This window comes from Dreissena polymorpha, chromosome 9 (assembly GCF_020536995.1).
Source record: "Dreissena polymorpha isolate Duluth1 chromosome 9, UMN_Dpol_1.0, whole genome shotgun sequence".
Taxonomy (NCBI): domain Eukaryota; kingdom Metazoa; phylum Mollusca; class Bivalvia; order Myida; family Dreissenidae; genus Dreissena; species Dreissena polymorpha.
Window position 1 is genome coordinate 70,323,088 of NC_068363.1, and position 16,457 is coordinate 70,339,544.

The window sequence follows — 16,457 nt, forward strand, 5'->3', positions numbered from 1 at the left end:
TTCAATGATGGTGAACAAATGTGCCAAATAATTTTAAAATCTCACAATGAATGACATAGTTATTGTCCAGACAAGCTCTTTTATGGCCATTTTTAATCTTTCAACTCAAAGTGTGACCTTGACCTTTGAGATATTGACATAATTCTTTTGCGCGACACACTGTCCCATGATGGTGAACACATTTGCCAAATGATTTTAAAATCTCACAATAAATGATAAAAGTTATGGCTCGGACAAGCATTTGACCCTTGAACTCCAAGTGTGACCTTGACCTTGGAGATATCGACGTACTTTTTTCACGCGACACACTGTCCCATGATGGTGAACAAATGTACCAAGTTATTTTAAAATCTAACGATAAATGACATAGTTATGGTCCGGACAAACTTTCGGTTTAAACACACTAAGTGACCCCATGACCTAGTTTTTGACCCGGCATGACCCATATTCAAACTTGACCTATACATCATCAAGATACAACTTGTGACCAAGTTTGGTGAAGATCGGATGAAATTTCCGGACAGACCGACCGACAAAGTGACTCCTATATAAAAATACATGGAATACAGTTCTCTCCCTTTTGGAAAGTTCACATAGACTGTAACTCGCGTTCTGATAGGTAATAAAAAATGGATTGCTGACAAATCAGAATGAGATTTACAGTTCATGAAATTGCAATAAAAAATCACACATAAAGTTGCAATAAGAAGTGTCGTATGTTCATTGTGCCTCTTTATTGAAAGCACTTGGTTAGCTCTTTTTAGTCTCTTGGTTATAATGTCAATTTCGTAAGCAGACAAAAATATAATTAAAACACTAAAAATCAGACAAACATATTGACCAAAAAGTAATCTTTGATTTAATTGACGCCAATGTCAATTCAAGTACTTATGCCCCCCCCCCCTCCCCCCAAAAAAGAGAGAAGAAAATGCATTTATAATTAAAAAAAATCATTCCTTTTTAATGTACGCCTCATACAACATTTGATTTTAAAAAATCTCATGTACTTGTTAATCCATCACATTGTTTTAATTGTGAAATAATAGATTATTGCAAGAGCAAAATGCATATAAAAGAATATTAGCTTAACTTGATTGTTAGAAAACAAATTAAGCAACACTTTATAATTTAAATTTTTAAATACTTATGCACTAAAAAACAATTGAAATACTGTTATGTACTATATATTTATAGTGTTCCATTTTTCAGAATATTATGTTTTTTTCCACTATTTTTCTCAATTCAAAAGCCCTGAGCTGTATAATATACAGCGAAAAAACTACAGAACAAATAAATAATTAAACTACTTCATGCAAGAAGTCAAAACAGTATTAATAGCAAACTAATAAGCAATTAGCACAGCATTTTGCATAGAAATAACAAATTGAAATTACAACCAACAAAAACGCAAACACAAAACAGAAGTCGATTTGATTAATGGTGCCAAACTAATAAAAGCATTCTTCATATGTAAGATATTGCTTTCATAACTGATAATTCAATTCTGAAAAGATTGTATAAGAAAACAAACACAAAATCGTCCAATCATCCAACATAGAACATGTAGAGCCTCATTCTGGGAAAACGGGGCTTAATGCATCTGCGTAAAGTATTGTCCCAAATTAGCCCTTGGAGTCTGCACAGGTTTATTAACAAAATTTTCCAGTTTTATTGTATTTTTTAAAATTTAAATTAAATCTCTTCTTAGCAAAAATCCACTTAAGGGGGAAAGTGTCATCCCTACATAGCCTGTGCAGAATGCACAGGCTAATCTAGGACAAAACTTTATGCAAATGCAACCGTCCCACTTTTTCCACAGAAATCAGTACATGTACAGCTTGTTCAGTACGTACCTGCCAGTATTTGGAGCACACAATAAGGACAGTTCGCTGGTTGTAGGGACAGCAAGACAGCGTCTGGGCGTTCAGGCAGCGGATCTGCTTTGACTCGTCTTCATTAATTGGCTTGTTCTGACAAAACCCAACATCCAATGAAATATAGAGCAAAAAATTGGTTGCATATTATAGCATCAAATAAGTCTCGCTCTGGGATAACTGGGCTTAATGCATTTAATAAAGTTATATCTAAGATAAGCCAGTGCAGTCTGGCTAATCAGGGATGACACTTTCAACTTTTACAATTTATATATTTTTTAGGATGTCCCTTTCAAACACAAAACAACTTAAGGCAGAAAGTGTCACCCCTAATTAGCCTGTTTTAAGACCAGTTTTCTGAGCATAAGACCCCAAATGCTTTTTAATTATAAAGCAGCACTGGTTTCTTATAATAAATAATACATCAAATTGTATCAAGTATTTGTTCACTGGAGTGCTTGAACCAAATGTTAGGAATGTGTTAATCAAGGTTTTGGGTATATTTGCATTAAGTGTACATTAGAGTATTCGGTACATCAGGATTTTGTAGTGTAAATTAAAAGTTGTGTGTACACTGGAGGTATGTGTGAATCAGAGTTGTGTGTACACTGGAGGATTGTGTTCATCAGATTTGTGTGTACACTGAATGATTGTTTTCATCAGTTGTGTGTACACTGAAGGATTGTGTTCATCAGAGTTGTGTGTACACTGGATGATTGTGTTCATCAGAGCTGTGTGTACACTGGAGGATTGTAATCATCAGAGTTGTGTGTACACTGGAGGATTGTGTTCATCTGAGTTGTTTGCACCCTGAAGGATTGTGTTCATCAGAGTTGTGTGTACACTGGAGGTTTGTGTTCATCAGAGATGTGTGTACAATGGAGTATTGTGTTCATCAGAGTTGTGTGTACACAGGAGGATTGTGCTCATCAGAGTTGTGTGTACACTGGAGAATTGTGTTCATCAGAGTTGTGTGTACACTGGAGGATTGTGTGCATCAGAGTTGTGTGTACAATGGAGGATTGTGTGCATCAGAGTTGTGTGTACACTGGAGGTTAAAGTGCCTAAATGGTTTGTGTACATTACAGTTTTGTGAGAACAAAATGTTTGTGTACATTAGAGTTTTGTGTACACTTGAGATTTGAGTACATCAAAAGGTTTGTGTACACCACAAAGGTTTGTGCACACTAGTTTTGTGTACACTTGAGGTTTGTATAGTACATAAGAGGTGTGTGTACAGTGAAGGTTTGTGGACATCAGAGTTTTGTGTACAGTTGATGTTTCTTTACATCAAAGCTATGTGTACAATGGAGGTTCGTGTACACTGGACTTTTCTGCACATCCCAGTTTTGTGTACACTGACGGTTTTTGTAAATCCCAATTTGTGTACACTGGAGGTTTGTGTTCATCCCAGTTCTGTGTACATTGGAGGTTTGTGTGAATCAGATTTTTGTGAACACTGGTAGGGTGTACATCAAAGCGTGTTGAGTTGCAATGGTGGTTTGTTTACACTGGATATTTGTGTACGTCAGAGTTTTGTATACACCAGAGGTTGTGTGCACATCAAAGTGTTTGTGTACAACAGTAGTTTGTTTGAATCAGAGTGTTTGTGTACACTAGAAAAATGTGTGTACATCAGGTGTTTATGATCACTGGAGGTTTGTGAAAACAGAGTGTTATGTAAATCACCAGTTTGCTTTCTATGGGATTCGGTGTACATTGATGTACATTATTGGTAGTGAAGACCAGTGCATCAGGTTTGCTTACATTGGTTTTGCAACAATAGGGTTTTGTTTCCACTTGGCAGGTGTGTACACATGGGGTTTGTGTACATTAAGGGATATACATGGTAGATTGTATATATTGTTAGTTTGAATAGATCCATAGTTTTGGTTCATAGTTGCTTTGTGTCAAACAGAGTTTTGTGACATATGTTTGGGGGGGAGGGGATCGGTACCTACCCTGGCTTCAATCCCACTCAGTACCCAGACCTTGACAGCTCCAGAGTTTGAAATGGCCACTACGACATCATCTGGGGAATAACAAACACAGATACTAAATAGGCCTTTAGAAAAAATACACATTGGTGAAAATGTGAATCATTTAAAAAGATTTACATCCAATCTGACAAAAAATAATTCACTCTAAGGTAAAATGTTAACATTTGTCTATAAATTTGTGACACACATAACTGGTTATACAAGCATATTTCAGAGTGACTTCAGAGGAAGGTCATATTGTTAACCATAAAAAACTTTAAATAAGATAAACAAAAAGACGTATCAACTGTTTTCAACAGCACTTAAACAGGCTGATATTTAGAGGATTTATGAACACAAATATTCAGTTCAATCTAAATCATTAATACTACAAAAATAAGCCTGGTTCTGGGAAAACAGGGCTTAACACATGTGCATAAAGTATCGTCCCATACTCTGCAGTCCATACGGGCTAATCTGGCAAGACACTTTGCGCTACTTTTATGGTACTTTTCTTTAAACAGAAGTCTGTTGTTACCAATATCACCCCCAGGCTAAGAAGTGTCTCTCCTGATTAGCCTGTGCAGACTACACAGGCTAATCTGGGTTGATGCTGTATGCATATGCATAAAAGCCGTGTTTTTCAGAGCAAGACTTTACAAAATGTTTTTACAAGACACACAATAAAGCCCAGTCTTTTCATTGAATCAGTTAACCCATTTATGCCTAGTGTCTAGAAAAAAGGCCTTGGCAAAAAGCGTAGACCCAGATGAGACGCCGAATCATGCGGCGCCTCATCAGGGTCTTCGCTGTTTGCTTAAAGGAGTTGCTGTAAGAAATATTCTACACATCTCAAATTTTGGAAATAAATTGATCCAATTTAGAAGGATGGGAGAGTCCACTAGGCATAAATGGGTTAAAGTCCCACCTTCTCGTTTTGCGGGTCTCAGCACACAGCAGGCGCTGATCCAGTCAGGCGAGACGCGGGAGGTCAGGGTGTGGGTGACCTCGAGGGTGAGCGGGTTGATGAGAACAATCTCTGCGTAGTAGCCGTTACATACCAGCTTCACATCCTTGTAGTTGCGGAACTGGTATGCCTGTAGTACACAAGTGTGAACAAATCAAATATGGCAATAATCAAATCACAAATGACAATGAACAAATCACATAGGACAAATCACTTATGACAAAGAACGATTCAAATACTAGAAATGGCGTTGCAGAGGCCGACGCGTATCCCCACATCGCATGTTTGACCCAGGGGCGCCCCAGGGTTGGTAATGGGGCCATGCATAGTTGAGATTGACCGTATTGTCATAAGAGAAATTCAGTATCAATTTAAAGTGAATCGTCGTAGAAATGAAGAAATTATAGTACAAGGCAATTTTGGGTGGGTGTGGTCTATGTGGGCGGGGCACCCCAGGGTTGGTAATGGGGCCATGCATAGTTGAGATTGACCAAATTGTCATAAGAGAAGTTCAGTATCAATTAGAAGTGAATCAGTGTAGAAATGAAGAAATTATAGTAAAAGGCAGTTTTGGGTGGGTGTGGTCTATGTGGGCGGGGTGCCCCAGGGTTGGTAATGGGGCCATGCATAGTTGAGATTGACCGTATTGTCATAAGAGAAGTTCAGTATCAATTTGAAGTGAATTGGTGTAGAAATGAAGAAGTTATAGTAAAAGGAAATTTTGGGTGGGTGTGGCCTATATGGGCGGGGCCCCCCAGGGTTTGTAATGGGGCCATGCATAATTGAGATTGACCGCATTGTCATATGAGAAGTTCAGTATCAATTTGAAGTGAATCAGTGTAGAAATGAAGAAATTATAGTAAAAGGCAATTTTGGGTGGGTGTGGTCTATGTTGGAGGGGCGCCCCAGGGTTGGTAATGAGGCCATGCATAGTTTAGATTGACCGTATTGTCATAAGAGAGATTCAGTATCAATTTGAAGTAAATCGGTGTAGAAATGAAGAAGTTAATGTAAAATAACCTAAACAAATGAGTGAAAATCTCTGACCAGGTCCCACCCCAACCCCCATAACTTTTGACTCAGGGGTCAAATCAAAATTTCAAAGAGTTCAGAGTCGCACATATGCTCATAGCTACCATTTGTGTAAGTTTCAAGGTTCTAGTGCTAATAGTGTAGGAGGAGCAGGTGGCCAGGACGGACGGACGAATGCACGAACAGACGGACATAACCACAATATCCCCACTTTTTCTCCGAAAAGCGTGGGGATAATGAATGCCTTAGATAAGACAACATGTTGTTTACTCACCTGCATGGAAGTGTGAGTATATGACAGCCTTTGTTGTCTCAATGCACCTCCCTGCAGTTATGTCCCATAGACACATCTCTCTGGAATACACGAACCATTATTGTATTAGCAAAATTTCAAAATTTTCCATGACACAAGCATTTATTCCATATTCACTACATGTAATGTCATATTCATTAAATGTAATTTAAATATAATTAAAAAAAAATCAATTCTTTGTGAGACTGTCTTAAAGCACTAATTGTCGGGAAAGGCTTTCTTTAGTTTTAATAAAAAATGTCACATCTAAAGAGACATGTACATTTAAACAATTTAATATTTCACCTGCCACCCAGACTAACTTTTTAAGAAACAAGAGCTGTCAGAAGACAGCGCGCTCATCAATTCAAAGTGCTAGAAAGTATAACGTAAGCCATCATGTTCATATTCAATAAGGTCAAGGTAATATGGTCGTATTCTAATTGGAAGAGGACCATAATTGAAAGATATTGATTGCTTATGATTTAAAGAAGTTGTACATTTATAGATATATATTTTCCACAATCTATTGAACATTTGTAAAGACATAAAACAAACTAATAAGCTAAAAACTACCAAAATTTCAGTGCAAAAAATAATTTTGTCAGTTACGTGAGTTTTAATGCTAAAGTTTGTAGTTGCTCAATTCCCATATCTGCCAAAACTGACAATATAATGATTCTTGTCCACAGTTCATGAAAACCTATTTTTTTTTTTACAGAATATGATTTATAATTGCAATTATATTTCTGAGTTATATTAAAATAAACAAGATATGTTTGTGAAACACTATGTCCCCTATATTTGACCTTTGACCTTGAAGGATTACCTTAACCTGTCACCACTCATAATGTGCAGCTCCATGAGATACACATGCATGCCAAATATCAAGTTGCTATCTTCAATATTACAAAAGTGTACATTAAATGAGCGATTTTAACCCATATATTTGACCTTGACCTTGAAGGATGACCTTGAACTTTCACCACTCATAATGTGTAGCTTCATGAGATACACATGCATGCCAAATATCAAGTTGCTATCTTCTGTATTACAAAAGTGTACATTAAATGAGCGATTTTAACCCATATATTTGACCTTTGACCTTGAAGGATGACCTTGAACTTTCACCACTCAAAATGTGCAGCTTCATGAGATACACATGCATGCCAAATATCAAGTTGCTATCTTCAATATTACAAAAGTGTACATTAAATGAGCGATTTTGATCCATATATTTGAGCTTGGAGGATGACCTTGACCTTGACTTTTCACCACTCAAAATGTGCAGCTCCATGAGATACACATGCATGTCAAATATGAAGTTGCTATCTTCAATATTGCAAAAGTTATGGCAAATGTTTAAGTTTGACACTTAACCTTTGACCTTGAAGGATGACCTTGACCTTTCATCACTCAAAATGTGCAGCTGCATGAGATACACATGCATGCCAAATATCAAGTTGCTATCTTCAATATTACAAAAATGTACATTAAATGGGCGATTTTGACCCATATATTTGACCTTTGACCTTGACTTCCCCACTCAAAATGTGCAGCTCCAGGAGGTACACATGCAGGCCAAATATGAAGCAGGGCCCTCTCTTGCCGCCAGGCATCCCTCATGAGGGGCAATTTCGCGTCGTTTTGGGCGAAAAAGGGAATTTTAGAAGATCTTGTCACCAACTATTCAACACCTAAAATTGCTATATTTTAATGTGATTTACATAAATATACATTTAATTAAAGGTAAGTAGCATTATGCCAGCTGGCAACATAGGTATAAAATCAAAAAATAAAAATAAAAAAAGTTTTTTGTTTTTTGTTTTTTTAGGGGGAATTTTCAGCTGAAAAAGGGGGAAAAAGTATACTTTTTTCAAGGGGGAAGCCGTCGATATTCAGTGGTTAAAAGTGCAAAACAAGGGCCCTGTGAAGTTGCTATCTTCAATATTGAAAAAGTTGTTAAATGTCAGGTAAGTGTTGTTTTGACAAAGTATGAATCAAATCTGATAATAAATAAAGAAGTTCTGGCAATTTTAGCAAAATTTTATAATAATTTGACCTTGAGAGTCAAGGTTATTCAAAAGTCAAGGTCAAAGTCAACTTGCCAGGTACAGTACGCTCATGATAATAAGAAAGTAAGTTAGAAATAAATGGCGGTGACACTTTAGAAGAAAGTGGATCTAAACATAAAATATAACAAAATATTCACAGTTATTAAGTAAAACAAGAGCACCGCATAACAGGTGCCAACGCTCGGCTGCGAAAGCTTGTCAGAATTTTTATTTTTTTTAGAGGTCACAGTGACCTTGACTTTTGACCTAGTGACCCAAAATTGGGTGTGGCGTGTAGAACTCATCAATGTGCATCTACATATGAAGTTTCAAAGTTGAAGGTGGAAGCACTTTGATTTTAGAGCCAATGTTAAGGTTTTAGCACGACGCCTAAGCCGGAAGGCTGACGGAGAGCTGGCTTTGACAATACCTCAGGTTTTCTCCAAAAACAGCCAAGCTAATAAGGGCCTTAATTCTGTCAAATGCCAACCAGAGTTATGCAACTTTTCCTGTACAGTCCCCTTATGCAGTTAGCAAGTGTTCCAATTCTGAAAGCAAGAGCTATGATACTTTAGGAGTAAAGTGGACCAAAACACAAAACTTTACCAAATTTTCAATTTTCTATGTATAAAAGGGGCCATAATTCTGTCAAAATGCCAGTCAGAGTTACATGACTTGGCCTGCACAGTCCCCTTATTATAGTTAGTAAGTGTTGCAAGTATGAAAGAAATAGCTTTGATACTTTAGGAATAAATTGGACCTAAACACAAAACTTAACCAAATTTTCAATTTCCTAAGTATAAAAAGGGAACATAATTCTTACAAAATGCTTGATACAGTTGTCTGCTCTTGTTTATAGATTGGGGTCATGTTGGTTAAGTATGCAAAATATGATAGCAATATGTCATGGAAATGCCAATCAAAATGAATTTTTTCTGATCAGGACTGCTCAACAGGCAATATTGACTACAAACCTGAGCATAGTCACAAAAACTGTAAATGTCACAAATCAATATAGTTTTCATGTTCATATTAAAACTTAAACTCAAAAGATTTCTCACCATAGCCACCAGTCACCAATGCTTACCCATTTTCTGCTGCGCTGACAAGGAGAGAGTTTCCAGGCTGGTTGGAGCCAGGGGCTATACATGAGATGGCTGCAGTGTGGCCAAACAACATGTGGCGTGGGTACACCTGTGGAAATCAATGACAAACTACCAATCAAAGAAGAGTACATGTACATCTGTTCAATCCATATCAGTGATTTTGTTTGCTCAATTGGAAAAAGTACCAGTACTGTACCAATTGGGAAAAATTAGTGCGAAGACCCCTGACATTGGGAAACAATGTTGTGAAATCTTCAGCCTGGGAATTATATGGGTCTTTTTCAGTGCCTGGTATTAATTGCACAAACCAAGAGCCTTATCATATTCCTTAAAATGCCTTTTGGCTTGATAAAAAACAGTTTCAGTTTTCATTTTATTTGTTCACTTGCAGATAATTCACTTTTGAAACAAAATTGACGCAATTTTCCTCCATTTGGGGAATATTTCAGACTGCAATTGGGAATTTGGTAGTTTTTCCCTTTTTAATATGGGTACTTTATGAAGAAGGAAAAAAACACTGGGTCAACATATGGCAAACTAAAAATTAAAGTAAAAGGGACTGGTTGTACAATAGTTTTCTTTTCTTTTCACTAATATAAACAAAGGATGGATAATATCACATGCATTTTATAGTCTTATTTATAAGACCCGCAAAGAATTTAGAGATACTTTTTATATGGGCTTAATTCTTTGGAACATAATTCTTACAGAACATTATCGAGAAATGAATTATCTACACAGGTATGTAAATATTAATGCAATCCGTTAATATTAAGTGTCTGATATCAGGGCTTGAATGTTGCGCACAAAATACTTCCGCAACAATATTGTCAAAGAAGGAAAACATTCCACCATTGTTTTGGTCTTTCCCCCGTTGTACGCTCCAAATATTACCAACATAAAAAGTAGCTTAATATTTGAGAGCGTCAACAAGTTGGACTTATCCATGTTGTTGTCTACGTTAAATACATTAAATGGATACAGGTATCTAATTTGTTGAAAACTATAGACATTTATCATACAAATATATTATCTTCCAATTTTCAAAAACTAAAATGGTGTAGAGACTGCTCTTCATTATCTTAGGGTTGAAATTGAGACCTTTAAAACTTGAGAAAATCTTTAATTGGATTTCCTAAGAGACTACACACAGGTCAAATGTGTATCTGACAGGTTACCAGTTAAGAGGACAGTTACATACCTTCCATGCTGCTGTGAGATCCCACACACAGAGCTGAGCGTCGTTGCAAGCCGTCACAATGCTGCGCATGTCAGGGGACAGCCAGATGGCCGAGATACAGTGGGTTGGGGCATGCTGGCCCCACATCACCACAGGGATCACCACATTGTTGCAGATAACCATGGTTTCTCACTGGATGCAATGTCAGAGAGACTATCTATGGCATCCTCTTAAGTGTATTGTATTTTCAAATTTTGCTGAAAGCATTACAAATAGTTATTATAATTAGTATGTAATATTTTTTACTTAGATAAATCATTAAATTCCACATCAAGTATGTTTAAGTTGGAAAGCTAAAATTTATGCTTAACTTCAAAATCAGCAATTGTTCTTACTTGCATCATAGAAATTAAGGCATGATCAGAGATCAGCTTAATGTTGAGACTTATTTAAAAGATAAACATAGTTTTTCTGATACAAACCTTTAAATGGGAAGTTTAAGGTCCCATTTGGGAAACATTTATATACTTTTTTTCCATTGGGAATGGGTCCATCTACTGGCCACTAATTTGAAAATATAAATATGAATATTGCTCTACATTATTTTCGGAGCTGGGTATGCCTAATCTTGTTTAACTTGTGTCATAACATAAACTGTTTTATGTTGCCCCTTTATAGGGACCTTTTCACGTTTTGGTAAATTTACAAAATTGAAAAAAATTGTTTCAGATTCGCACATTTTTATTATTGTTATGATACTTGTGAGGAAACAGTAATACATTTACCATATGCTCAACATGGGTTTTTCCAGCCTTTTTGGGAAAAAGAGTCTGGTCAATTTTTTTAATCAATAAAAGCGGCAAATTAGGGGAAAACAAATTACAAAAAGGACCAAATTGGGATTTTTATCAACAAATATTGACACAACAGGTCTTTTCCTGGCCATTTTGGATAAAAATCATATAAATTGTGGCTGTATATTTTGTAGGTTGTTTAAAAAACAAAATTTAGATATAGAGTCTAATAATCATAAGACACTTCCTTCTAATTGGAAATTCTTTTGAAAGTTGGGATTTTTTTAAAGATAATTTCGGTTTGGGATCAGGTCTGTTTGCTTAGGGATTGGGTCCGTTTTACGGCCTTTCTTACATAGCAGAAAAACTCCTGCTCTAAAATATCTATTTAATGTAACTTTTTACAATTAAAAAACCTGAATTTTATAAAGCATTGCAACGCTAAACATTTGAATAATTTGGAGAGTTCTGTTGTTGTCTATATATTTTGTGACACTTCAAGGATATGAAGTATGAAATACATCACTCATTGTATGAGCATGGATGGCAGAGTGGTCTAAGCATTAGACTTTTACTTCAGGTGTCAGTGGTTCGAGCCTAGTTTAGGGCAGAGCTCCAGATAAGATGCGTATCTGCGTATTTACATATAGAAAAATAATATAAAAAACTTAAAAAATTTGCCCAGTACGTAACATTACGCAATACAAATCTTGGTACGTATTTTTGATCGATTACAGTTTGTAACCTGTTTAAGCAATAAAAATCCAGTTGCAGGGCTTTTCACCCATTGGACATCTCTCAAATTGAAAGCAATGAGCTCTAATATGATTAAGAATGCACCAAAATGTGTTTGTTAATACGTCTGCACAATGAAAAAGACCGTATTTCAAAAACTTTTTAAAACATGGCCTTCCCAAAATTAGCAGTTATCGCACATGAAATTCCCAATTTGAAAGGCTAGGGCCTCTTCCCAATTTCCTGATGAAAAGCCCCGAGTTGAGTGTTTAGTGTAAGTTAACCTTTGAATAAAAAGTTAGTCAATCAAAAGAACTTTGTAATCAAAGTGGCGGGCAATTGTGTTCTATGTTCGAAAAAGGGACGTTTCTAGTAAACAGCGGCTCCTGCAGGAAGTAACTGTATATTACAATATGCAAATAGATATAAATCTTGTGATGCTTCTAGAATTGTTATTATAATTTTAAGTGATCTCATTGTCGAAGAATTTTCATAGCAAAATGACGTTTGTGTACTTTATGAAAACTATACATGTATGCAAGAAAGACCCAATCAAAACAGAGATACAACACATGTAACTTGAATGTTATAAAGAAAGTCTGTTCATATTATCATTTAAAGTTTATTCTGTTTGCATTTATTAATAACAAATAATAATATTTCTAGATTAAACACACCATGTACTATGTCACTTTTCTATGGAAATGGAAAATACCTCTCAATATTTTTAAATACCCTTTACGGCTGAAACAAAGAAGTAAAATACCCTTTTACAATAATATCAGGGGGTAAAATACCATTTAAACTAAATCATTATCTGAAGCTCTGGTTAAGGGTAACTTTATTTTCTTTCTTTCATTGTACTCTTGTTTTTTTCTGGAGCTTTTTGGATCTAATGTTTTCATTCATCAATATAAAGCATTCAATGACAAACTTCAATACATGCCAAAATATGACATATGTGAGGGTCACTTTAATGCTTTGCATCAATGCCTTTCGTTTGTCAAACTGACATAAGAATTGTAAATAACCGATGGCTGAATAACCAATTTCAATTGTAAAAAAGTTGAATGAAATGACCTTTATTTTCATTTAATCAGGTTCATAGTTTTCTATATATAAAATTTTCTCTCCCCAATTGTACGCAGTGAACATAGACCAGTTCACACGTGACGTCACGCGCACCTGCGTGTTTACATCCGGGCTATATTGGTAGTCAAAAGAAAGATACAATCAATGGGGAGAAATAGAGCGTGATTGGTTATATTTAAACGATTATATTTAGATTTTATTTTTCAACATGCCAACAAGTTGTTCTACGTTACTGAAACAAATAAGATTGAACGCAATGAATAAATAGATCAATTCCAAATAAAAAACATTAACAAATTAACCATAATGGTATTTGTCTGGGCAGGGACCTTTACCCTGGTCCGGGAAAACTAACATGTTGACGCATTAAATAAACATTTAATTAAATTAAATGCAATAGTTTTCATTTGATTGTTTGCATCAATCTTAAAATCGTTTAAGCCTTTGTATTCCCGTGTTTAATTGCCCCTTTGTTCTGCCTAATCCGATTATCTCGTTTTGATCAGATATTGTCCAGACCTAACTAACAACATGGTGTCATAAATCACACTAGGTGGCAGATGACAGTCTGGTCATTAAACGCAATTGATGATGCCACCATGTCTTCATTCTGGTAGTATTAAGTAACTAGGCATTTGGTTGCATAAATTTACCGCCGACATACTTAACAGTTGCTTAAATTAGATACGTTACGGTACCTTTTGTACAAATTTGAAGTCTATAGATTATCAGAAATTGAACACGGTAAAGATACAAGCCCATTTTATTTATAAAAAAAATAAAGTATTTATGAATTATACAATGTAAATAAAAAAAAATTAACGTATTTAGAGGGCATCGGTTAATTATAAATACGTCATTCCGTATTAAGATGTAATGTTACGGCAATGCACGAAAATACACGAAATACATCATAAAAACAAGAAATTACGCTTGACATCAATGGGGGTAAATTATAATGAAACAATATGTATATATTATATTATATATGTATATATATTATGTTGTGTGTGTGTGTTTGTGTGTGTGTGTTTAATGTTAGATAGTTGTCACTCATACTCGATCACTAGTAACGAGTTTACAAAATACATGAATACACAGTTCAATTTGCATCATGTGAGGTTGTGTTTTTCAGTTGAATGTTAATATTCCTCAAGTCTTTCTCTAACAACACCCATTCAAATTAAAATTACATGTAAATACCGTCATGAACTTCGCTTTTAATAGGGCTTTGTAGTATGTTTATTTTCAATGAAACACTGACACATTCTAGCTATCACTAATTTTTTATTACTCTAGTTTACGCATGCAATTGATAATTATAATTTTACAATTAGATGTATCATTATTTTTATTGAAGCTTTTCTGCAAATAATTATACGGCTAATGCATAGAGCTCTTTGTTGTGTCGAATTGTCTGTCGTTCAGTCTTCAGACAATCTTAATTACTTTGATGCTAATGACGCGTTCTTTTAAAATGCAAATAAATGGGTTAATGCATTCTTTTGGCACTAAATATTATATTTTTTAAATATTATTTAGGTGTTATTTTTCTTAGTTTCTTTCCGATTCATTGACTAAACAAGTCTCGTTATCCATATGCCTTGCGTTAGGTGCAAGCAATGCTTTTGACTACCAGTGCATTGTGCATGCGCGAAAATCAGGAATCAAAACAATAACAATGAACTGGTCTATAGTGAGGGAAGATTACATGCTAAAAAGATGGAATTTTCACACAACAGCAATCACATTCCGTTCAATATGCCGGAGAATGGAGCATGAGGTACCTTGGGCTTTATTTTCATAATAACATGCGTTCAGATTACGTCTTACTTTTCAAACAATCGAGAGCCTACGTTAATTTCTGCAATGTCCGAAATTATCGTCCGAAAATTACCCTACTGCAACTGTCACAACTGTACAGTCTGGTTAAGTTTTGCACAAGCTCTGTGAATAAACTCGTGCATTTAATAAAAATAGTCCATGTTATACTTACTCCGGTTCCTGATTGTAGACAGAATAATTTATAATTGTACAAAGCAGCTTTATCAAAATAAATTACACAGTGTAAATAATACTTCGTCGTAACAATTACTTAGAAAAACCTTGGCTACAATGCACTACAGTTCACACCCACTGCGCCAAACTCCAGTTGCAGTGCAACCTCTCGCTATTGTCTCCGCCATAGGGACCGGTCACAAATATATAGTCTATATATTATATATTATATATATATATATATATATATATATATATATATATATATATTATTTATTTTTATTTTTTGTGACGGGTCCCTATGGTTTTGGACCTTTATCGTAAACACAACCCGTTTGCTTGCATTCTCGCGAGTAAATAACTTTCAATTATTTCCAATATTACAGTAGCAACAATGCGTGTTTAAGATTATTGTACCAATGTTACATGCTTTCACAGTTTTGCTGTACATAACACCTTCTTCATATTTCCACTACTATCAACAATGCATGTCAAAGATTAAAACATAACATTAAATTATTTCACAACTTGCTGTGCTAGCTTTAGGATGAGGTCAAAAAGACCACATTCATTCAAATTAAACGTTATACAACAACATCATGAACAGCAACAACATTTATACACAAGATAAAGGCCGCATTAATACCAACGGGTATAAACTGTTGGATTTATGTAAATCTTCAGGATTACGTATAGTAAACGGTCGAATGGGTGCCGTTAAATATATTGGTAAATGCTCACTTCAATGGTCAATGGTCAATGCTTTTCAGCTCACTTCAATAAATATAACATACTTTATGACTTACAGCATGGCTTCAGAGAAAAGCGTTCCTGCGAAACACAACTTCTACAACTCATTGATGACATGGCACGAAATATGTCATCTGGACAACAAACTAATCTAATATTACTTGATTTCAGTAAAGAGTTCGACAAAGTGAACCTTTTAAACTGCTTTTCAAATAACATGAACATTGTGCGGATAAAGATACTCTCTCATGGGTCAAATCATTCCTTTTAGGTCGTACTCAACGTGTTGCTCTAGATGGAGAATTATCATCCGAGGTACCAGTGACATCTGGGGTACCACAGGGGTCTGTGCTTGGTCCGTTACTTTTTCTTCTTTATATAAATGACTTACCTAAATCCATTACTTCTCAAGTTCGCTTATTTGCAGATGACACTGCCGTTTATTTAACAAAATCAACAATATGCATGACTGCCATACTCTACAAGAAGATCTAGATAAACTTATGAAATGGGAACATCTTTGGGACATGGAGTTCAACCCAAGTAAATGCCAAGTTTTAAACATAGCCAGAAATAAATCAAAATTCTCTTTTAATTACAGACT

General features: G+C 35.3%; 1 protein-coding gene across 1 annotated transcript in view; it reads right to left on the reverse strand.

Moving 5' to 3' along the window:
• The window catches only part of LOC127844221 (WD repeat-containing protein 7-like), an 87,842-nt gene extending 72,630 nt beyond the window's left edge, over nt 1–15,212 (reverse strand). Inside the window, 8 exon segments of the mRNA XM_052374283.1 lie at nt 1,854–1,970; nt 3,836–3,906; nt 4,782–4,950; nt 6,127–6,153; nt 6,155–6,206; nt 9,286–9,392; nt 10,506–10,741; nt 15,098–15,212. Coding sequence (XP_052230243.1) covers nt 1,854–1,970; nt 3,836–3,906; nt 4,782–4,950; nt 6,127–6,153; nt 6,155–6,206; nt 9,286–9,392; nt 10,506–10,667 — 705 coding nt within the window. The 5' untranslated portion in view covers nt 10,668–10,741; nt 15,098–15,212.
• Nucleotides 15,213–16,457: the final 1,245 nt, after the last annotated feature.